Below are 25,214 nucleotides of genomic sequence, written 5' to 3'. Positions count from 1 at the left end.
TTCCATAAAAGAAATGAGTCACAAAGCAATTAAATTAAAGTGGGAAAAAAATATCTCAAAGTAAAGAAAGTGAAGAGAATACAGGGACAAAAACACACTTGATTATTAACCAATTTTCACAAATGTCAAAGAAATTAAAAGTTTTTAGAAGTCTGTAATTAAAACTAAAATTTCATAAATATACAGCTAGATACAAAATTTCTGACTTGACAGACAGAAAAGATGTGACATCTCACTACAGAAAACATGCTGGGAGAGACGGTTGGAGGGCCAAGCATAACAACCCTCCCATCCGTAATATGCTGATAGGTACTACTATCCTTCTAGCTTTTTTTTACACCTGTTCCTTTTTTCATAAAAGTACAATCTAAGTATTTTTCATTCTAGGGTTTATTATATACCTGCAGTTATGAGAGAGAGAGACCCAAGAAAAACTATACTACATGATGAGGGTTAAAATCGAGGTTTAGAAAAACATTTTTCCCTTCTCTAAACTCTATGCAATGTAACATTTCCATCACTGCCTATTTATTGAAATTTTCAATTCCTTTTTGCAGTTATCATTCTTTCTCTCCCAATATCTTTGAAAGCCCACATCTTATGTGGCTTGATATATAAATGCCTTACTTTCTCTTTATTTGCAAACTGATATTTAATTGTTTTAGCTTTCACATACACTTCAAGTGTAAGAAACATAATGCTTGAGTTGGTAATTTCTTCTTTACTTATTACTGTACTAGTTTGCCTACATACATACATACATACATACATATGTGTATATGTGTATGTGTGCATATATACATATATGCATTCCCTACTGTATTCTAGAATCTATTGATACACACACACACACACATATATACACTTACTTAAAACCTTTATGATGAAGTTCTGGAGGAAGGGAGGTAGGAAGAAATATTTCAAAATAAGTGATGGCCTTTTGCATTGTTACATCAAAAGGACACATTAAAGGCCGCCATTCTTCTAGCATCTCAGCTGTGGCATCTGCTGGAAAATACCTAATAAAAATGAAAGTTTTCATGTATCTGATCATTGAATAAAAGCTCTACATCATTATATGACTGACAAGAAGGGAGGAGAAGGGGAATGTACTCATAATATCACACACTATCAATGTTAAGTTAGCTGACAAGAAACACACATTTTTACAATTCTAAAATAAATAGCCTGTCACACTTAAGTTAGATAAGGTAAATTTTCTTCTTGTCTTTGGACCTGGAAAAATGCTATAAAGCTGATAAATCTCAGATAAAACACAAAGTCATTAAAGTTACCTACAAACTTAAAACATGATTGCTGTTATTTTTTCCTTCCTGTGTGCTGTATAACAGCAATAGAAAAAAAAAAAATCCTGTCACAGAGAACCCAGTCTATATAAGAAACAGACAATCAGCAAAGTGAGAGAGAATATCAGCCCAGGAACCTCTTGGCACCTAAGGAACAAACCATTTACCCTCAGTAGACCCTGAGTTCTCCTGTGTATAAGAAACGACTGAGCTAGATGATCTGGTCCTACAGGCTCTAACATTCTAAGATATGGGCAGGAGCATCGCTGGGGCATGGAAGATTCAGAAAAATAAAAGCAGAAGTGTATAGACAAACACAAAATGAAGACAAGCAGATAATGATGACCCAATATCCATTTGGGTATGGAATGGATACCCAAATGGGGAGGCAACTGGTGTTTAAAATAATGACAAGCATATTAAAATTTCTGATTTGAATACGGGCCAAAAAAAGGAAACCCTTTCAAATACACTTGGAAGTTTGGCCTCTACATCATATTATTAATCTCATTATATCTTTATATCTTTGTGCTACTAGAATCACACTTCACTGCCTATCTTCAAAGATCTTATACACTGAATCCTCTTCCTAATTTTTCATAGTCAACTGTCAGCCAAGTAACCCAGAATAAAAGCTTGGCATTCTACAAATTATCTAAGAACCTAAAACCCAGTAAATACCTCAGTGATGATCAAATTTCACAAAATGACAATGTTCACTAGTAGCTCACTGAATAACTTAGGTTAGTTCTTAAGCTTCTTAAAAAGGAGACATTCTATATCTTGAAAATACATTTGTCCAAGACTGACTAGTATAGTAGGTCAGCAACAATATCTGATCTATAAACTAATTTCAACTCTTATAATAAGCATATGATAAACATATAAATTTCCATTCAAAAGAATTCACTGCATTCATACCAGAAGTATGTCTTAGAACAGCCTGATAAATAAGAATGAAAAAATAGTTCAAGACCATACATCTAGACTTTCTAAATTCTATCCACATTTATCTTTAAACATCAGAATATGGGATATTTAAAGTCATACAGTCTACTGAAATGGGGGAAAAAAAAAAAGTATGGGCCACCTTCTTATTATTCATTTTTATATAATACCTACAAGGCTCATTTTGGAAAATAATTTTGACTTGAGTAACAATACTCTAGGGATATCTTTCAAATGAAGCCAGTTATACACACATTATTGCATTCTTACTTTCTAATGGGTGACTGACACCCACACCACTTAAACCTTTCTGAATTTATAAATGAAATCTGAAAAGTTCAGTTCAAGAGTTGGAAATAATACTGCGCTCAGTGACTAACATCACAATGTCAGACACTATATATATCTTTAATTTCCTTTTCAAGGCATACTAAAGATGGGGAAAAGTCCACAGAAACAATAAGAAGATTTATAAATTGAGAAGCTACTTACGGTCGGCAGCTCTTCACGAGTGTTTTAAGAACATTTTCTACAGAACTGGGGGGAAAAAGCCATTTGGTAAATTAGGCTGGTATATTTTAAGAACAGATATAATTCAATTAATAAATATCTCTAAGATACATAGTTAGATATTACCTGTGTACACGCAATAACTAATACTTCTCTTTCATATGCATAAAAGTCTAGTGAAGTGAAGTCGCTCAGTCGTGTCCGACTCTTTGAGACCCCATGGACTGTAGCCTACCAGGCTCCTCTGTCCATGGGATTTTCCAGGCAATAGTACTGGAGTGGATTGCCATTTCCTTCTCCAGGGGATCTTCCTGACCCAGGGATCGAACCCGGGTCTCCCGCATGGTAGACAGATGCTTCCCTGAGCCACCAGGGAAGTCCTAAGATCCCTATCTAAATGCTGTAATCTACTCTTTCCTTTGTCTTCATTTTGTTCATTCTATACAATGAACGAAAGGGAAGAAAACTGGAAAAAGGGCAAATCATCTTCAATCTTTACAAAGCGGGCAACAATGACCATACTTATCAACACATCAAGAAGTATGCTCGGAGGCTTCAAACAAACAGCAAAGTCTAGAGTGCTGCTATCAGCAGCTGCTGGAGACTAGTTTTCTGTATCCTACCGGTGAGAGTTTAACAACCCTCCAAGGCACTGTACTGCCAGGAACAATTATCAAAATAACAACAGCCACCTTTTTGACCAGCTACTTAAAAAGTTAGTTGATGAATATTAAAGGCTGTAATTTATTTTCCAACTTGTAGGTGGTTCAAGTGACTTTAGTAAAGCAAAATAAACACTGGTATATGAACTTATAAATAACACTTCTATTTTAATGAAAAGTCTAGTGTGTACTAGTTTAAACACACATCACCAGAATGGAATACTTAAAATATTAACTAGGCCACAGTCAAAAGAAGGTCAAATACAAATCAACAAAACAAAGAGTGATTTCGAATTGGAATTTTAAAATACATGTGTGCCTACTTATAGTATGATGTATACAAGTAAAAATAAAGCTAGTCCCTACATCTCAGGAGAAAAAATTATGGAGGAAAGAGGTAACTTTTAGGCAGTGCTTCCACCTGACACTTTCTCATTAAGCTTCTTGGAATTCTTAAGACCAAAAGTCTATCCAACGTCTCTGAAAGCTTAAGAACTAATCTTAAGAAATTCTTAAGGAAATTCTAAGGAATAACATAAACCAAACTCAGCACAAGTTATCAATGTAGTATATAACCAAGGAAGAAAACTATTAACTTCATTACTTGAAACAGTAAGAATCTTCTTTAATTTCAAAAGTAAATATTTAGAACAAAATTAACTGAAGAGGAAATTGGGCTACAGCTCATGAGGTAATTCTAAAATAAAGACGATGACCATATGGCTAGAGAGCCACCGTGGAGCATCTTCTGATTATCAAAGAGAGATACCAACTTCTCTCACAAAAAAACTCACCAATTCAGAAACAGAGTTTAATTGAGGGAACATCTAAGCTTGCCTAGGTTTTTTTTTTTTAAAAAGGTGAGGAGAGTGGGGCAAACTTCTCTTCAACTACATCTACAACTCCCTGAAGACCACAACTATGATTTTTACTCCTGGGCACTTCTGAAGGGCTTACAACAGGCTGTGTTCATTCACATATACACATATATTACTAACATATTTATATATTTATTAATTTACAAAGCTCTATAAACCTTTTCTATCAGGGCGATAAATAAAAGCATGGATCTTTGGATCTTCTTTTAGTTTGGACTGAAGACCCCCACTGAGAAACAAATTTTAGAACTCACAGATAAGATGCGAAGGTCCATCAGGTTACAAACAAAATAAGAGATCAATTTAAATATAGATTTTAAAAAAAGGTAATTCCAAAAAAAAATTCTAAAATGGTAAACTTATAATTCAAGGATATAAGCAGAAGATCTATAATTCTACACTTCCTAATGTCTGTTTTCATGTTAACTTTACATTTATTTTTAACTATTTCTGTGGCAGTATTTCTATTTGATAGTACAACACAGAAAACCTGCTATGCTTACTGGTAACTTTTCTATTCTACCAACAAATTTTCATATAATATCAAAAATGATGCTAGAAAGCCAGTCACAAAAGGCTGCATAGCTATGCTTTCTCCAGTTCCCTTCACGCGTCAGAAGGACAGGTGGTTATTGTAAGACTTGATAGCTGTCACTTCACTTACTAGAGGAATGGGGTGTGTGGGAATGTGATTCAGTTCATCTAAATGAAGTCGAATTCAACCCCTCCTTATACATAGGCCTGTGCCAATGGATTTGTGCTCTTTATCCAGAAAAGGGTACAATCTCTCTAACCTGTGATATCTGTATAGTGACCTTTTGTGATTCTTGTAATCTCTCAAGATGAAGGGAACAATGTTTCTGTTTAAAAATAAAATAAAAGGTTAAGGCTAGATGCTACTAGATTATATTTCACTAATTTTTAGAAGGAGTGAATAATCACTTAAGTTTTCCCAACTGTTGCAAATTTCTAATGTTAAAGTGACAATTCAAAACACTTTTTCTTTTTTTAAATAAATCAAAAGGGATCTAACAGAGGAACTAAGCTTTGGGTGGGTTTTCTCAAACGCTCTCCGCTCATAGTAAAGGCATGTTAGGTTGGAAAGAAAGCCACAGTATATCATGTAATGAATGGTTCACAGCTTGGGCTCAAAGTTAGACAGATTTGAAGGCGAACACTTGTCCAACTATTTACTAGGAGAGAAATATTATATAGCCTCATATCTATATAAGAACAGTAATACCTACCTCTCATTAGGCTTTTACAAAAATTAAACAAGATAATGTAAAGAAAGCAGTTACCTGGCCCAGAATTAAGCACAATAAATGTTAACTATAATTATTTCATATTTAGCCAAAATAAATTATATTTCCAATCTCCTTAAAAACTAAAATTTTGTACTAATTTTGCTTTTATACTTGTTCTACTGCCTCTGAGTAGCTATTAATTTATATTTAGGAAATGGCATCAAAATAGGAAAGTCTTCCCCCAAATGCCACCCTATTTATCAGGGCAGAAAGTAAGTTCCTGTCCCAATTCTTGAGCTCTTGTCCCAGTTTCAACAGATGACTCTGTGTGAATTTTCCTTTTTGGGAAGCAAGTTCCTTATGATTCCTTACGTTAATAAAGTAAATGCCAAAGATGTAGCAGAGAAGCCTGAGGAAAGCCAAAAGCTTTGGCCTCCAGTTCCTGAGATAGTGGACTTATATAAACCGGACAATGTTCTTGTCGAAATCAAGAAATGTACAGCAAATGACAGTCAAGACGAGAGTCGTATGGACTGCCCATGGCCAGAACGTTCAGCTTCACTTCACAATTCTCAAGCTAAAAATTAACTTCAGGGTAATCAGACAGGCTTTTTTATAAATGAACTCGGAAACTGTAACCCTGGTATATTCTACATACCTCTCCTTCAACCTCCCTGTAACTTAATACATCCATTGTTTCCTGGTTTCCTAAATCAAACAAATCTACCATCAGTTAGTCAAACACTAGCCATCTCAAAGCTAATCTTTTAAAACCTAACACTGCTTATGGCAAGCAGTCGTTTATCACAGCCACTTCACACAAAATTTTGTTGTTGTTCAGTCGCCAAGTCGTATCTGACTCTGTGGCCCCATGACTGCAGCATGCCAGGCCTCCCTGTTCATCACCATCTCTCAGAGTTTGCCTACGTTTATGTCCATTGAATCGGTGAAGTCATCCAACCATCTCATCATCTGCCCTCTTCTCTTTTCCTTAGTGTGCTGCCTAGATGTGTAACTTGTAATATGCTACTCCAATTAAGTGCATGGGACACTGTTTCATGACATAAAACCATGACCCAAAGATTCAAATGCTTCTTTTACGAAGTAAACAGTAAGCAGCTCTTAAGTTGCTAGTACTAAGTTCACAGCTGGTACTAAGTTCACAGATCTTCCCCAATTTTAATTTTTCTACTGGATAATAATAAACAAAACCCCTACAAATTGTTTCTCCAGTAGAAAGTAAGACAGATTAAGAGTAAAAAGGGTATTTTGCCCCTGAGGCAAAAAGAAAGGAGGACAAAGAGGGAAAGGAAGCAAAGGAGGAGGATGGGACAGAGAAGACCAAGGGAAAGGAGAAGCAAGTCTATAATCCTTGCTCCAAACAATGGAACCAGCTTTTAAAATCATGTTGAAATGCACGGCATTCTAAGCAGTGGTTTCAGTAAAGACAAATACATAAGGCACAGGGATTTAAGACTTGAAAGACAAACAGTTAACAAATGAAGCAACCTTTCACTTTTGATTACTAAAATAGTATTCTAAAAATAGTCATGAGCACATGCAGTCAGCTGACAGAACTGTTTCAAAATGTGTCAGAATACATCTAAGACGAAAATACTCAAAACAAAATACCAGTTCCAAAAGCATGCCATATTAAAGGGTTCTTTAAGAAAAATTTCTAAAATAAAATGTTTATAAAAAGTCATACTTCTATCCCTTGGTTACGAACACTTGCTATTCTACTGTATTATTTATAAATAGAATCTTTAGTGGAAAGTACATTTTTAAATGTTCTCAGTGACCCCTCATCTTAGAAATTCAGGGGACAGAGACTACCTGTGAGGAACAAAAAGTACTGTTATCTGGCTCTCCAAATAGTATCTCTAATATTGCTGCATAAGAACCAAGACCATTAGATTCCTCTGGTATTAAAAATCAAGGCAAATGTGATGAAGAAAAAGCCCAAGAACCAAAGAATTCAAAAATCTTTCAAAGTTAATTGTTATATAACTTTAAACAGTGTGACCTGAATGGAAATACGCTAACAGGTTCTCCTTTCCAGAGAAGTAAAATATGATAATAACAGTAAAAAGATTACAAGAAATGAGACACAATGAATAAAGAACTATAGTCCTGAAAAACTGTTTTAAGTATAATTTTCTATCTTGTTTTTTAAACAGAAGACACATTCAGCTTCAAATTTTGTCCTACGGTGCAGCCTCTCACCGAGAAAGAGCCCCCTCAAAAGTAGTTCCCAATATTCTTCCTGATTCCTTAAAACTGGAACAATAATCACCAGGTTTAAAAAGAGGCTGCATCAACAGAGCTGCACTTCACAACGTGTGCTCCTTTTAGTGGAAGGATACAGCCCGGTGTGTAAGTACTTCAAGCCACTGGGCCAATATAGCTCATCTTCCTGGAGCATCAACTTTAGTCAAGAGATACACAGGGAAGAAATTTTTACTTATGAAAACATGACTTAATAAGCTTAATGAAGATATGAATGTTTAAGATAAAATGTAAAAATTCCGAGAAATTCCTCATACCATACCTCTTAGGAAACCTCTTTGGGGAAAGGGTGGGAGGTATTAAGTGGACAGTCTGAGACGCACAGGAACAGGCAGAATATTGGTTTGAAAACTGAAAGACCTGCATCTTACAGAATGAAAAACAGAAAAAAAGAAAGTGCTGGACTAGTGATAAGAAAGCAGGAAGGGCTGATTAATGAGGCAGGAAACTTTAACTTGCATGGAAGCAAGAGAAGAGAAAACAAATTTGTAAGATTTTAACCACATGCAGGGAGCATTCTGGAAATGTAAGAGACATTTTTGATTATCACAATTAGTAGGGAGGACTCACTGAAACTTTAGTGATTAAAAGCCAGGTATACCAGATATCCAGCAATTCACGGAACAGCCAAACTCAACAAAAAATTATTATTGCAAGACTTTCAAATATCTCAATACATGGTCATATAGATTAAAACTTTTTGAACATAAAAGGTAACTGTTTTAACATTAACTATTTTTCCCAGTTTATTAATAGACATCGAATCTCTAGGAATACAACTAACATATAAACTGAAGGAAGGCTGTATTTTGTTTTGCTGAAAATTTTACCTAAGGTTATTCATGATTTCTAAAGAAAAAATTACAGCATAATGGCAATTCTGCTGCCACATCTGATTTGCCAAAACCAAATCCTTGAGCATATACAGATTTGCATATAAATATGTAACTAATATTGATGATTGTTTTAGAACCAAGTATCATTGGCAGTTAGTGATACACAAAAAATGAGGATGTTACAGAACTTCATTAATAGTTTTGTTGTTGAAATGCTTCATGTTTTTTTGGACTGTCATCCTTTTTGGGTAGGGCACAAAAGGCTATTCATGCTGTAAAAATTATATACTGACATTATTTACATTGGCAAAAGTCAACTGCACAAATTTTATATGGCTTCATATACTAATGTGTCTTTTCCTAATTAATCCTTTGTCTCTATTTCTTTCACATGTAATAATGTTCAAAAATATGTTGGAAATACTAGTAACTATCCCACATAATTACATCAAGAATTACTGTGACACTATGTTATAAATAGGGGCTTCGCTGGGGGTTCAGACTGTGAAGAATGTGCCTGCAATGCCAGAGACCAGAGTTTGATCCCTGGATTGAGAAGATCCCCTGGAGAAGGGAATGACTACCCACTCTGGTATTCCTGCCTGGAGAATTCCGTGAACAGAGGAGCCTGGTGGGCTACAGTCTATGGGGTCACAAAGAGTTAGACATGACTGAGCAACTAACACTCTCACATTTTCCCTATGTTATAAATAAGGTCAGCTCACCTGCCAGAGTATCTTACTTCCTTTTTTACCAGTCAGTAGTCTGAAGTTAAAAGTTATTTCTCTCTCTTATCAGATGTATGATCTGTTATTCTGTATCCTAGTACTAAATTTTATTTTAATGTCCACTAAAAATACTGCTCTTACGTTTTCTTGTACTTCTGATACAGACTGTGTTTTAACCTTTTTTACTTATAAATTCAAACTTACTCACTATAAATAGATGTAAAATCTGAATACCATACTGTTTTACAGTGTAATAGCGCATGCACGTTTGAAATACAGATTGCTTCAAATAAACTTTGTTGTTGTTCAGTTATTAAGTTGTGTCTGACTCTTTGCAACCCATGGACGTAGCAAACTGGCTCCTCTGTCCTCCACTATCTCCCAGAGTTTGCTCAAATTCATGTCCATTGAGTCATTTAACCATCTTGTTCTCTGCCACCCTCTTCTTTTGCTTTCAATCTTTCCCACCATCAGGGTCTTTTCCAATGAGTCGGCTCTTTGCATCAGGTAGCCAAAGTATTGGAGCTTCAGCTTCAGCATCAGACTTTCCAAAGAATATTCAGGACTGATTTCCTTTAGGATTGACTGGTTTGACCTTTGCTGCTCAAGGGATTCTCAAGAGTCTTCTCCAGCACTACAATTCAAAAGCACCAATTTTTGACACTCAGCCTTCTTTATGGTCCAACTCTCACATCTGTACATAACTACTGGAAAAATCACAGCTTTGACTAGATGGACCTTTACTGGCAAAGTAATGTCTCTGCTTCTTAACACGCTGTTTAGGTTTGTCATAGCTTTCTTTCCCAGGAGCATGTGTCTTTTAATTTCACAGCTGCAGTCACCATCCATAGCGATTTTGGAGTCCAAGGAAATAAAGTCTGTCATTGCTTCCACTTTTTCCCCTTCTATGTGCCATGAAGTGATGGGACAAGATGACATGATCTTCATTTTTCGAATGTTGAGATTCAAGCCAGCATTTTCACTCTACTCTTTCACCTTCATCAACAGGCTCTTTAGCTCTTCACTTTCTGCCCTTAGAGTGGCATTATCTGCATATCTGAGGTTACTGGTATTTCTCCCAGCAATCATGATTCCAGCTTGTTCTTCATCCAGCCTGGCATTTGGTATGATGTATTCTGCATGTAAGTTAAATAAGCAGGGTGACAACAGACAGCCTTTTTGTACTCCTCTCTCAATTTTGAACCAGTCAGTTGTTCTATGTCCAGTTCTATCTGCTGTTTCTTGACCTGCATACAGGTTTCACAGGAAGCCAGTAAGGTGGTCTGGTATTTACATCTTTTTAAGAATTTTCCAGTTTGTTGTGATCCACACAAAGGCTTTAGCATAGTCAATGAAGCAGATGTTTTCTGGAACTCTCGCTTTTTTGATGATCCAACAGATGTTGACAATTGATCTCTAGTTCCTCTGCCTTTTCTAAATCCAGCTTATACATCTGGAAGTTCTTGGTTCACATACTGATAAAGCCTAACTTGAAGGATTTTGAGCATAACCCTGCTAGTATGTGAAATGACCCTAACTGTACAGTAGTTTGACAATTTTTTGGCACTGCCCTTCTTTGGAACGAAAAATGACCTTTTCTAGTCCTATGGAGACTGCCAAATTTTCCAAATTTGCTGACATAATGAGTGTAGCACCTTAACAGGATCATCTTTTAGGATTTTAAATGGCTCAGCTGGAATTCTATCACCTTCACTAGCTTTGTTCATAGTGATGCTTTCTAAGGCCCACTTGATTTTACACTCCAGGATGTTTGGCTCTAGGTGACTGACCATACCATCATGGTTATTAGGGTCTTTGACCTTTTTTGTATAGTTCTTCTGTGTGTTCTTGCCACCTCTTCTTCATCTCTTCTGTTTCTGTTAGGTCCTTACCTTTTCTTTCCTTTACCATGCCCATCCTTGTATGAAATGTTCCCTTGATATCTCCAAGTTTCTTGAAGATATCTCTAGTCTTTCCCATTCTATTGTTTTCCTTTATTTCCCTGCACTGTTCATTTAAAAAGGCCTTCTTATTTCTCCTTCCTTGTCTCTGGAACTCTGCATTCAATTGAGATATCTTTCCCTTTATTTCTTTTCCCCTTATTTCTTTTTTGGTTAAAACATAATTCATATTTATTTTTGAGTGTAGAAAGGTCATGTTACTTATGAATTTCACTTTGGAATAGTTATCTATAGAATACAACAGGAGTTTCTGAGTCTATTTGAGTCAAGAGTCATGGCTTTAAAGCAAAAGATTTCGGCAAAGACTCGAGGTCTCTTCAAAATACCAAGAACAGTTAGGGTGAAACTTTTAAGGAAAAGTTTCCATAACAGCAGAGATAATGTGAAGTTAAGGAAATAACTTGGTAATTAGTATCAAGATGAATGGGAAGAACTACAAACAATAACTAACACTAACAGTTATAAGCTTTAACAAAATTTCCAGGAAAACAGTGGCTGAAGAGGAAAGCCACAGGTATCCATGAATAACCATATAATACTTAAAAAAAAAAAAAAGTGGCTGCCTCTGGAAAGTTACACCTGTCAGGACAGGAGGTATGACACTTGGTTATAAAGAAGCAAGTAAAAGAACTACTGAAAAAGGAGAAATTACTGACGGAATTGCTTTCTCTCCCACATGATTTATCAAACACTTTCAGAGGTAGTCAAAAATTCAGCCAGGAAAATTTCAGGAAGATAACGGATTTGAACACAGATTAAAGGTTTCTGAAATCTTTGAAATGGTGATTCTAATCACAAGTTCAATGGGCTCATATTTTAAGGTCTAGTCAATCCAGTCTGTGCCACGCTCCCTCCAGCAGAAATAAAACTCAAAAGTAATCCTTCATGTTAAATTTTGGGTTTTCATAATAAATATTAGTAAAAACACATTTGGACATTTTACCATATAGTTTTATGACAGGTTTTGCCATTTTTATCACTGAAATGGGTTTCTTTGTTTTAACACATGGAGTCTTCAGGAAATAAATGCCTTCTGACCATTATATTTGTGAGCACTGTCCAAAAAGAGTTAGGGCCTAAGTTCACAGTTACCTATATTTATTTACTCTTTTCATTAAATCATTTCACTATTTACCTATGACCTGAATATCTTTTAGAGTCTGCCATTTGCCATCATTTTCCAAATAAATTCACTTAAGACTGCTGACTTAAGTGAAGCCTAATAATTAAATGAACTGACCTGGGTAGGCATGTAAACATGTCTAGGACTGAGAGGAAAAAGACAGAGTAAATGTTTAAAGATTTAATTTATAAAAGAGAGAAAGGAAAAATAATACAGGCATATAAAATGATGCTCTTCAGAAAATTAGTACATATATATATAACAAACTACTCTAGATAATAAAAGGAAATAGCTATTAAAAGTTGAAGAGAAGATTTCCTAAAAATAAACCTCAGTTACAAATTCAAGTCAAACATGCAAAGATTAAGAAATTAAAGGGGTAGATCACAACTGGACAAATTGTTTACAGGGAAAAATGACACTGTGCAGTCAAGTCTGAAATCACTATTATTCAAAAAAGGACAGATCATCACACTGTACTCTGTAAAGGTTTCAAATTAAACATAAAATGAGAGATCTGGAAGAGTCAGGATGTATGCACAAGAAGCCAAAAACACCCAGAGATTTATAATCTTGGAATGTCTAAACATTGCTAGGAAATTGTAAAAACCAAGGAGCATATTTGACCATCCTCTAAGAAGAGTCATTCACTGAAACTTATGTTTCTTTAACTGTGTGTGTGCTCTGGGATGTGGGTCCCCCTGGAATAGGCAAAGCTCCCCTTTGTGAAGCATTCATTTTAGCTGAAGAATTAGAACACACATGGATCTACTATGAAGAATGCCAAATGTGCATTACTTTTAGTGACAAAATACTAGATTTCAAACAAAAATCTCTCGTTTTCTTTGGCCAGTATGCTGATGAACTTTAGTTGTTAAGAGATACAGTGGTGGGAAATTCTTAACTGCAGTTTCAGATATAAGTTCAGTTCAGTTCAGTGGCTCAGTCATATCCAACTCTTTGCAATCCCGTGGACTGCAGCACACCAGGCCTCCCTGTCTATCACCAACTCCTGGAGCTTATTCAAACTCAAGTCCATTGAGTCAGTGATGCCACCCAACCATTTCATTCTGCCATCCTCTTCTCTTCCCACCTCCAATCTGTCCCAGAATCAGGATCTTCTCCAATGAATCAGTTGTTCACATGAGGTGGCCAAAGTATTGGAGTTTCAGCTTCAGCATCAGTCCTTCCAATGAATATTCAGGACTGATCTCCTTTAGGATGGACTGGTTGGATCTCCTTGCAGTCCAAGGGACTCTCAAGAGTCTTCTCCAACACCACAGTTCAAAAGCATCAATTCTTTGGCACTCAGCTTTCTTTATAGTCCAATTCTCCAGCAGTCCATACATGACTACTGGAAAAACTACTGCTTTGACTAGACGGACCTTTGTTGGCAAGGTAATGTCTCTACTTTTGAATATGCTATCTAGGTTGGTCATAGCTTTTCTTCTAAGGAGTGTTTTAATTTCAAGAGGGCAATAAACTGTTTTAGGAGTCAAGTTACATAGAAATGAGCATATTAAACTGTATATTTGCTTGCTTATCTCAAGTAATCCAGTATTTCTCAACTAAGGTCAACCCCCAAAAGTGCTCTCCCAAAAGTACTTTAAATGGAAATACTTACTTAGGAAACCAATTTAATCCCAGGTGTTCTGTCTTGGAATATAATATTCTTTCCACCATGTCATAAAGTGGTCGCCAAGGTAACTCCAAATCATCTCTTGAAAGAAGTTCCTTTTTCCTAATTAAAGAAAGAGTGTGCACATTACACACACTATACAGGGAAGGTAGTTGCTAAATGCTGCAGTCATCACAGTGGGTTTTGCTTTCTGCCATCCTCAGCCGTTCACTGGTAAAACACGTCAGTAGGAAGAACAACGCACAGGACTTTTGCTGCTGCTCAAACCTCAAAGGGCACCACATAAAAAGAGGCATTACACAGCCACTATGGAGAACAGTGTGGAGATTCCTTAAAAAACTGGAAATGAAACTGCCGTATGACCCAGCAATCTCACTGATGGGCATACACACCAAGGAAACCAGAACTGAAAGAGACACAGGTATCCCAAGGTTCATCACAGTACTGTTTACAATAGCTAGGACATGGAAGCAACCTAGATGTCCACTGGCAGATGAGTGGATAAGAAACTTGTGGTACATAAACACAGTGGAATATTACTCAGCTATTAAAAAGAACGCTTTTTAATCAGTTCTATATGAGGTGGATGAAACTGGAGCCTATTACACAGAGTGAAGTAAGTCAGAAACAAAACCACCAATACAGTATATTAATGCATATATAAGGAATTTGTAACAATGACCCTATATGTGAGACAGCAAAAGAGACACAGATATAAAGAACAGACTTTTGGACTCTGTGGCAGAAGGTGAGGGTGGGATGATTTGAGATAATAGCATTGAAATGTATAATATCGTATGTGAAATAGATCAGCAGTCCAACTTTGTTGCACGACACAAGGCACTCAAAGTTGGTGCACTGGGACAACCCTGAGGGGTGGGATGAGGAGGGAGGCGAGAGGGGGGTTCAGGATAGGGGACCTGAACCCTATAGGGACATGGACACCCATGGCTGATTCATGTCAATGTATGGCAAAAACCACTACAATGCTGTAAAGTAATTAGCCTCAAATTAAATAAATTAATTAAAAAAAGAAAAAAGAGGCATTACAATTTGTGCCACCATTATTGTAGATGAGTTTCATACTTTCCCATACTATCTATGAAGTACTCCCTGTTTCTGGAATTGTGCTGTGTGTCCAGGATAAGGAAAACCTGGGACTTGGTCTTACCAAAGAACACTTGGCTCTCCTCATTCCCTAAAATCTTAAAGAAAGAAAAAAATCTTACCAGAAATTACAACAAATAGACTTACTTTAATAAGTTGATCAAGAGACGGGCAAATCCCTGCATCATGCTGATTTCCAGTTTTGGAATTGATACCAGCTCATACAATAACTTGATAAAAAGAACATGATCTTCTTTGCTAAATTTTCTCCCATAAAGTCGAATATATCTGCAAGAGAAAAATTGATACAGACTTTAAAAATAGATATGGTGACATATTTTTGTTCATTGAGGCATTAGTCACATGCCCAAGGTGCAGAAGTAATGTAAATGTCCATCAACAGATAGATACATGTGTGTGTGTACACAGGCACATATATATGTGTGCAAGAATATTATTCAGCCTTTAAGAAGAAGGCCGTCATACGCTAAAACATAGATGGACCTTGAGGACATTACGCTAAGTGAAATAAGACATCAAAAAAAGTCAAATACTGGATGATTATCACTTAGATGTAATATCTAAAGTAATCAAATTCACAGAAACAGAATGATGGTTGCCAGGGGCTGGGAAGGTAGAGATAGGGAGATAACAGGGTTTCAGTCATACAAGATGAAAAAGTCCTACAGATCTGTGGCATAACAATGTACACACACTTAACAATACCACACAGTACACTTAAAAATTGTTAAGAGGGTAAATTTAAGAGCTTGCCACAATTAAAAACATGTATTGCTACACTTTAATTTCAAATGTCTTTGATGTTATTTTGTATCCACTCATCATTGTGCAGGAAAGATTTACTCTGGATTTTAATTGAGAGATTACCAAATAAGTATTTTATTGACAAGAAACCTCTAATGATAACTGAATTTTCATCAACCTTTAATGACCTGCAATCCCATTCCTGGGCATGTATGCAGAGAAAAACACGATCTGAAAGGATACATGCAGTCCCATGTTCATTGCAGCACTGTTTACAGGAGCCAAGACATGGCAGCAAGTTAAATGTTCATCAACAGAGGAATGGGTAAAGATGTGGCACGTATACACAGTGGAGTATTACTCAGCCATCAAAAGGACAAAGCAACGCTACTGCATGAACACGGTGGACCTAGAGAGTGCCATACTGAGGGAAGTGAGTCAAATAGAGGAGAAATTGTGTATGACATCTCTTATATGTGGGATTAAAAAAAAAAAACTGATACAAATGAACTTACTTACAAATAGAAAGAGACTCACAGACCAAAAAATGAACTTATGGTTGCGGGGAGGGGTAGGGATAGTCAGGGCCTTTGGGAAGGTCATGAACACACTGCTATATTCAAAATGCATAATCAAAGGACCTGCTGTATAAGCACGTGGAACTGTGCTCAATGTTATCTGCCAGCCTGGATGGGAGTGGAGTTTGGGGGAGAATGGGATGGCTGAGTCCCTCTGCTGTTCACCTGAAACAGCCACAACACTGTTGATTGGCTATACCCCAATACAAAATAAAGAGTTTAAAGTTTGGGAAAAAAAATTCTAATGACCAATTATAACACTGCTGCTTTATTGTCATATGGTCTTATGCCACAATAACCTGAAAAGAATCCCTCTGGACCTTTCCCCTATTAAACAATGCTCATTCAAGATAACAACCTATTTACGGACTTACTGAAACTAATTTAAAACACCATATCAAAACACAATAAAACAGAAGAAAAGAGTATAGACATAAAAGTTTACTGTTTTAACCACAAAATCTTTGATGCAGGCTTACTAAGAATCTGAAACAATACAGCAAATTATCTAATTTGTACTATTTGTTTCTAGACTCATAACTATAATAAAATTAAATTGCTACAAAAAGTTTTTAATCTCAAAATTGTATGTTTTCATTCTTTTTTATTAACTTTAGAGACTCAATGTAATCAAAGGTGTCAACTATAAGCAAAATGAAGGAAAAAGTTGTCCCAAAAAGCAAGAATGACCATGGCATAGTTAAGGATTAACTACTTGGAAACCAAACTTAAACTTAGAACTTTTACTGGATGCCTAAAATCATAAATTCCTTTTAGGAAGACTGTTCTACAGACAAATACACAAATCACAGAAAAGAGCATTAATATTCCTTATGATCTTTAGCACTTTCCCATTAACTATGATCAAAGTAAACTCACGTTTAACTTCTAAAATGAGAATAATTGTTTTTCTTTTTCTAGAAAATCCTCAAAACTCTTGGTTCAGTAAAAGCACTATTTTCTCAGGCTGCTGCATATTTATTCAGCTCTTGTCTGTCCATCCAAGGTATAATCCCATGATTTCACCTTACTACTAGACAACTAACCAGTATAGGGTGAGCAGCAATGAGACCAGAGATGTGGTTTTACCTTTCAGTGAATGTTTCTTAAGCACTTACGCCAGGGAAAGTAACTGGGCTAATGAAGACAATACACAAAGACCTTAAGCCCAGGGCTGCCAGACGTACTTCAAACTGCTGAAAAAGCATGGTACAAACTCCTGAAGTCTCCCTCAATTTCACTCTAAATTGAGGAGTAAAAGCTGCTGCTGCTGCTGCTGCTGCTGCTAAGTCACTTCAGTCGTGTCCGACTCTGTGCGACCCCATAGATGGCAGCCCACCAGGCTCCCCCGTCCCTGGGAGTCTCCAGGCAAGAACACTGGAGTGGGTTGCCATTTCCTTCTCCAATGCATGAAAGTGAAAAGTGAAAGTGAAGTCGCTCAGCCGTCTCTGACTCTTCGAGACCCCATGGACTGCAGCCTACCAGGCTCCTCTGCCCATGGGATTTTCCAGGCAAGAGTATTGGAGTGGGGTGCCATTGCCTTCTCTGGGAGTAAAAGCTAGAATCATTTAAATGCTACTTTCAAATGAAAACAAACCATAAGAAACAGCATTTATCTTAAAGATAAAACAATTTTCCAAAGAAACATCTTGTTCCCAGTGGCTACCTCAGGCCTTGTCAGGCTCCAAGTGCCCCGGCGGTTAGGCACTTACTCTCCCCTGTGGCTAAGATATTTCTGTGGAAAAACTGGAGAAACACTGCTCTAAGCCATTGAAATAATTTACCTACAAGCACATCGCTTTTGCTGTAGTATATAAATTGTGTAAAAATGAAGGACATGAAATTCATAAACTCCAAAATTCAATACTATGAAGAGACCAACAGGGGAATCCTTAGAGGAGCTAGGACTGCTAACAAAACCAAAAACTTTTGGGGGATTACTCAGAAAATTATTTCCCCTGTTAACAGCAAATAGTTCTTCCCAACCAGAAAGTAATTCCTGTCTCAGCATTTCTCAAAACACAGCCCAAGAATGCTACTTCTGAAAAGCTCAGAAGTACTAAAAGAAGAAAGTTAACTGGTCTTCATTAAAATCAGGAACTTCTATTCACACATGAAAAGTGAAAGATAATTGGAACACATATCTATCTGATAAAGCACTCACTCAAACTGCATCAGAACTCCTACAAGTCAATAAGAAATAGCACAAACAAATTTTTTTTTTAAATGGGCAAAAGACTCAGGTAGGCACTTCTGGAAAGCCAACATCCAGATGACTGATGAGCATATGAAAAGGCACTCAACATCATCACTCATCAGTAAATGCAAATTAAAACTACAATAGGGTACCACTTCACACCACTATACTGGCTGAAATTAAAAAGCTCACAATACCCAGTTTTGGTGAGAATAGGGCAAAACCAGTTTTTACAGCTACTCTGGAAAAACTTGACATCACCTCATAAATGTTCACTACACATAAGACTGTTTAAAACGCACATTACTGGGCTCTATCTTAAAACTGTATGTGTTAATCATTCAGTTGTGTCCGACTCTTTGCAACCCCATGGACTGTACCTGCCAGGCTCCTCTCTCCAGACAAGAATACTGGAGGGAGTTGCCATTCCCTTTCTCCAGGGAATCCTCCCAATCCAGGGATAGAACCCAAGTCTCCTGCATTGCAGGCAGATTTTTTACCATTTGAGCAACCAGGGAAGCCCAAAAAACTAGTGCATCAAAAATACTGGGAGTGGTAAATGCAATAAAGTTGCTTCTTTTTTCATTCTTGAAAAAGGAAATTTTAAAAAATATTCAGAGTGGAAACTGAGAGTCTTCACTTAAAACTACTCTAGTTGTTCTTTCTTTGTATTTATTCAAAAATTCTACTTTAGATTGTATTTAGAGACAGTCCACTCCCTTTTCCCAATTAATTTGCACATTAAATTTTAGGACTAAAAATTTCTATTAAAATACTTCAAAACCTTAATAACAGTCATGATTGCATTTTCAAATAGGATATTTTCTTAAACTATCCAGAATATAGAGATGGCAAGTCATTAGGTTCCATCCTCCCACAGGAGGAAAAAATGTAAAATACAGAAGCACTTTTCAACTGCTTCCTCCTCACAACCTTATAGTGTTATTAGTAAAACGCTTTACTTTTTAATCTCAAGTAAAGACAGTGGCATACCAGGAACAGTCACTATATAATCAAATGTACAATGCTGTCACGGCTTTTTCTACTATACATCCTGAAGGTAAGTCTACTATATATTTCTAGAAAATTTAAGTAAAGTATAAAATTATACAGTACTACTGACATGGACTAAGAATTAGAGCTTAACTAGAGGCTAAAAATAATTGGTTTTCAATACAGGCTTTGTCATTCATCAATTATTTTTCTTCAAGGCAATCATTTGGTTTCTAAGGTTCTAAATATACCCACAAATAAAAGTAAAATTAACATCATTTCAAAGCAATATTAAGACTGTGTTATTATAAAACATATAAGACATTTGGCAAAGAAATTAAATCTTAAGTAAGTGCTTTACATTGGGTAGTCCTACTTTCAAGACAAAAAATGAAACTTGAAATTTTAAAAGCCAGAATTTAAATACTGTCATTGAAAGTACTTAAAAGCATTTGTGGGTGATTAAAAAAAAAAAAAAATCACATCCAGCAATACGCCCTAAATAAAAATTCAGAATATCAAAGTCAAAATACCAAAAATCTTTTCAATGCACACTTGCAATAATAAGTATTTCCTGAAAAAAACCCTGAAAGTCTGATAAAGGAATGATTTGTTAAATTGTGGTTTATGCCTTTAGACTACAGTGCAGTCATTTAAAATTGTTTCCAGAGAATTTTATGGACATCAAATGTAATATCATATAAAATATAATGATACAAAACATTCGCAATACGTAACTAAACAAAAGGAAACACTCATGCGTTAGGATTAAAAAATAAAGCAAACACTATAAAATATTACTTCTTGATGGTCAAACTGACTCATATTCTTCTGTATACCTCTGTTTAAGCAAACTGTTATAAAGGAAACAGGCATTATCTATTACAATTAAAATTAACATGTAAAAATATTTCATATCAACTTCTGTTGACAATGCTTATAACTAGGTAATCAATATTTCTGCATTTCTACTATTATCTTAATTAAAAAACCCTTTATCAACGACTACTCGAGTCCCATTTAAAACAGCACAGGAGAGATTCCTTGGAGGTCCACTGGTTAGGATTCAGCGCTTTCACTGCTGTGGTCCAAGTTCAGTTCCTGGTGGAGGAAGTAAGATTTCACAAGCAGCACAGTGGCCAAAGCAATTTTTTAAATAAATAAGAGCACAGGAGTCAAGTTGTTCTCACCAGGCAAAAGTGAGATCATAAATCACAATAATTAACTGCGAAAGATGTTTAAATTAAGTTCATAAAGAATAAAAGGTATCACCATTTTGCCTCTATAACAGATGCAGGATGGCCACTAACATCACAAAAAGAGAACATTGGAGGTTAATCATCTCCTGATACAATTATACAATACCGACTCTTATACAGTCCTGAAACAGAAAATTAAACTTCATGTGCTGAAGAACAGCAACAAAATCAATTACTGTGTGTCTTTACCACTTCAATCTGACTTCCACTAAAGCATAAGTGGAAATAGAATTATATAATTAATACAACTGACTTTAAAAGACACAAATAAAAATTATAAGCTTACAGAAACTATGCCTTTTTTTTGATCTTTTTGTGGAATACCTATAAACACTGGTTGTAAAATAAACTACAAACAAAACCTTACTTAATTCTAACGTGGATATTACATTGACCTGAGTCTGATTATAATAAAATGTAAATTAGAAAATATTAACCAAGTGTAACAAAAAGAAACCAAATCATTTAAAAGCATGCATATGAGTCAATTAAATAATCACTTTCAGACTTAAGGTAGACTCCTCCATGATGTACTTCCTTTAAAATCATATTCAGTCAATAATGACTCTTCTTACTGTTATCAATCAGCATTATTCTGAATTTAGATTAAAGAGTAAACTAGAAACAAAAATAATGATAATTGCTTCAGGAAAGGCAGAATAGTACGATGTCAGTGCTATAATTATACCTAAAACATCTGAAAGTGTTAGTCGCTCAGTTGTGTCCAACTCTCTGGGACTCCACGGACTATAGCCTGCCGGGCTCCTCTGTCCATGGAATTCTCCAGGCAAGGATACAGGAGTGGGTTGCCATTCCCTTTTTCCAGGGATCTTCCCAATCCAGGGATCAAACCTGCATCTCCTGCATGGCAAGGGGATTCTTTATCATCTAAGCCACCAGGGAGCCCTGAAACAATCAACTAAAAAACCACTTTTAGACTACAGAAGAAAATCTGCAGAACAGCTTTTTTAAAAGTCAGCAGGCTTCCTGTATGGCTCCCAAATAAAAAAGAACAATAGTTGAAGAAATACTGCTCCATTCATAATACCAACAAATGATTAATTAGAAATATCTCTAAAGAAAAGTGCAAGAGTTAATTTTAACACAATAAAAACTATACTAAAATGTAAAACATTTGAATAAAAAGTGAGGCATAACGGAATTCTACTCAATACTCTATAATGGCCTATACGGGAAAAGAATCTAAAAAAGAGTGAATATATGTACAACTTACTTTGCTGTACAACTGAAACTAACCCAACAGTGTAAATAGACTATACTTCAATAAAAAATTTTTAAAAGACACCCACTAATGCAAAAAAAAAAAAAAATGTAGACAACAGGAATTTTTTAAAATGTGTTTTAATACCTGACAGCTAGGGCTAAACAACAAGTATTTTATACCCAGGAAAACTAAGATGACCAATGAAATCCTTAACCAACTCCAAAATTAACTTATTTCACACAGTAACTTCAACTCCTCCCTCTACCAAAAAAATAAATATACATACTGTCTCTACACTATATCAGCTCCAGTCTTTCTCTTCTGTTCCTAAGTGCAAGTCACTCAGTCATGTCCAACTCTTTGCAACCCCATGGACTCTTTGCAGCCTGCCAGATTCCTCTGTCCATGGCATTCACCAGGCCATAATACTGAAGCCGTTCCCTTCTCCAGGGGATCTTCCCAACCCAGGGATCAAACCCAGGTCTCCCGCATTGAAGGTAGGTTCTTTACCATCTGAGCCACCAGGGAATCCCTGTTCCTAAGGTGCCACGAAATAGAAAAAACTTAAAAAGGTAAAATTATCAGATAAATCTAGAGGATGGAGAATTACTTTGACTTCATTCCATGACTAAGTCCTGAAATACATTACGTTAAAAATGTAGATATAGCTTCTCACTGCTAGAAACAGTAAACGAACAGATAAAATGAAAGGTTTTCTCATAAACCCACCTCTCCTCTTTTCCCTCAATTATGTATTTATTCAAGCCAGTCCAGGTTCAATGCATGACACTGGATGCTTGGGGCTAGTGCACTGAGACGACCCACGTGTATACCTGTGGTGGATTCATGTTGATGTATGGCAAAACCAATACAATATTGTAAAGTAATTAACCTTCAATTAAAATAAATAAATTTATATTAAAAAAATTTTTAAAAAGCATTTCTAGAACAAATAACATGTACAGTATGACCCAAATTGTTCCTTTAGGTCAAGAACTCAAAATCAGATGTCAGGAGACATTTACCAGAAAACTAAGTAATATACTGAAGGAGGGGCATAAATGCAGTTTATCATTAGAATTTTGTGATTTTTTTTAACCAAAAGCTTCATTATAAATAAGGCATTATTGAACCAAATCTTGAAAGATTAGAGAGCTGTCGTGACTCTGAATAGGGAACTAAAGTTCAGTATAATCTGAGCAGTTGGGGAAAGAAGTGGCAAGAGACACAAAAGACAGCTCTAGGTAAAGGAACACAGAAAAGCAACTTTCTGTGACAAGAAGACACAGTTGGTGAGGTGGGAGGGAGGCTCGAGAGGGAGGGGATAAATATATATTTCTGGTTGATTCATATCGTTGTACAAGAGAAAACAATACAGCATTGTAAAGCGATTAAAAATTTTAAAAAAAGACACAGACAAAAGAACATTACTTGTTCTAGTTCCCCTTCAAAAAAGTCAAACTGAGGATCAAGAAAAGGAATAGATTATCACAAACCACCAAATAAGGATGTTAATTCCAAGTGACTGCTGCTTGGGACAAAGGCAACAAAGGTGCTGTCTAGAGTGGAGGATGTCTTACGTTTCCATGTTAAGTTGCTTTGCAACTCCCAACATTATAGTCAACTCTGGATAGAGAGAATAGTTATGTATTTCAACACAATAGCCAAGCAAGCATTAACAAAATGGTTTTACAAGTTTGCTAAGAATTCAAACTGCTCTATGTCAGTCCCATGGGCAAGTCATTTAATCTTCAGTGCATGTGTATGAAACTTGGGTTTCTTCACAAGGCTATGGGGATAGATAATTGATTAATGGGCTTGAAAGACATTCTTTGATTTAACTATGCTAGAATGGGGCTCCAGGTACCAGCTGTTTTCTTGTTAAGTTTCCCAGATGTCTCACTATGTTTGAGAAACACTGCACCAATGACAACCCACTCCAGTACTCTTGCCTGGAAAATCCCATGGACGGAGGAACCTGGTAGGCTGCAGTCCATGGGGTCGCTAAGAGTCGACACGACTGAGCGACTTCACTTTCACTTTTCACTTTCATGCACTGGAGAAGGAAATGGCAACCCACTCCAGTGTTCTTGACTGGAGACTCCCAAGAATGGCAGAGCCTGGTGGGCTGTCATCTTGGTGTCGCAGAGTTGGACATGACTAAAGCGACTTAGCAGCAGCAGCAGCAGCACCGAAGCAGACTGATGGGAGCATAATTTATGTTTTTTAAAATCTACTGAAATCATTAACAATATAACATTAATACAATGTTTCAATTTATATTTCTTGTGAGGCTAAACATATCTTAAGATAATTTGCCTTTAAAAAATATAAAAAATTAATACCTTAAAAAGGGGGGGGGGCCAACCCAGAGAATAAACAATGAATTAAGTTATAGATTATAAGACAATGTTCCTTCAACATCTATACTGAACCATGCTGGAAATCTGTGGATGGGACAACAAACCTATACATTTTCTTTCCTTTATTTTTGTAACCAACTATAAGTTGCATCCTTGAGAATTGAGAGGAAAATATTACTGGGGAGGGGGGGAATTATTATTTTATCAGAAAGCAATATATACTTATTTAAATGATTCAAATAGTACAGCAAGCTTACAAATTTGAAAACTGTTGCCTATAACTGTTAATAGCCTAGATAATATCCTTCCAGACTTTATTTATATACAAATGTACATATGTATATACTTTTCAAAAACACAAATGTAATGATAATATAGATATTGTTTACTACTTATTTTTTTTTACTTAACGGAAGCTCAAACCACTGTTCAATGCCTATAAAATGTGGTGGCAGAGGTCTCTGCATCACTAATATTTAACCAGAGATGAAACAAGGTGAACACTGAGAACCTTTTTTGCAACTGACTGAACATACAAGTATACCTTGAGAAATATCACGACTTAAGTACTGTAGCTCCTCCAGGGCTAGTTCTATTTT

The 25,214-nt window shown here is 36.0% G+C and overlaps 1 protein-coding gene across 1 annotated transcript in view; it reads right to left on the bottom strand.

The window, feature by feature from the left end:
• PSME4 (proteasome activator subunit 4) overlaps window positions 1-25,214 on the bottom strand; it is a 96,107-nt gene that overhangs the window by 59,529 nt on the left and 11,364 nt on the right. The window contains exons 2-5 of the mRNA XM_068987673.1: window positions 15,383-15,523; window positions 14,114-14,230; window positions 2,748-2,792; window positions 870-1,019 (exon numbers count right to left, since the gene is read on the bottom strand). Coding sequence (XP_068843774.1) covers window positions 870-1,019; window positions 2,748-2,792; window positions 14,114-14,230; window positions 15,383-15,523 — 453 coding nt within the window. The remainder of the gene's footprint in view (window positions 1-869; window positions 1,020-2,747; window positions 2,793-14,113; window positions 14,231-15,382; window positions 15,524-25,214) is intronic.

This window comes from Capricornis sumatraensis, chromosome 1 (assembly GCF_032405125.1).
Source record: "Capricornis sumatraensis isolate serow.1 chromosome 1, serow.2, whole genome shotgun sequence".
NCBI classification, from domain to species: Eukaryota; Metazoa; Chordata; class Mammalia; order Artiodactyla; family Bovidae; genus Capricornis; species Capricornis sumatraensis.
Note: the sequence above shows the minus strand (reverse complement) of the source record. Positions and strands in the feature narration are given on the sequence as shown.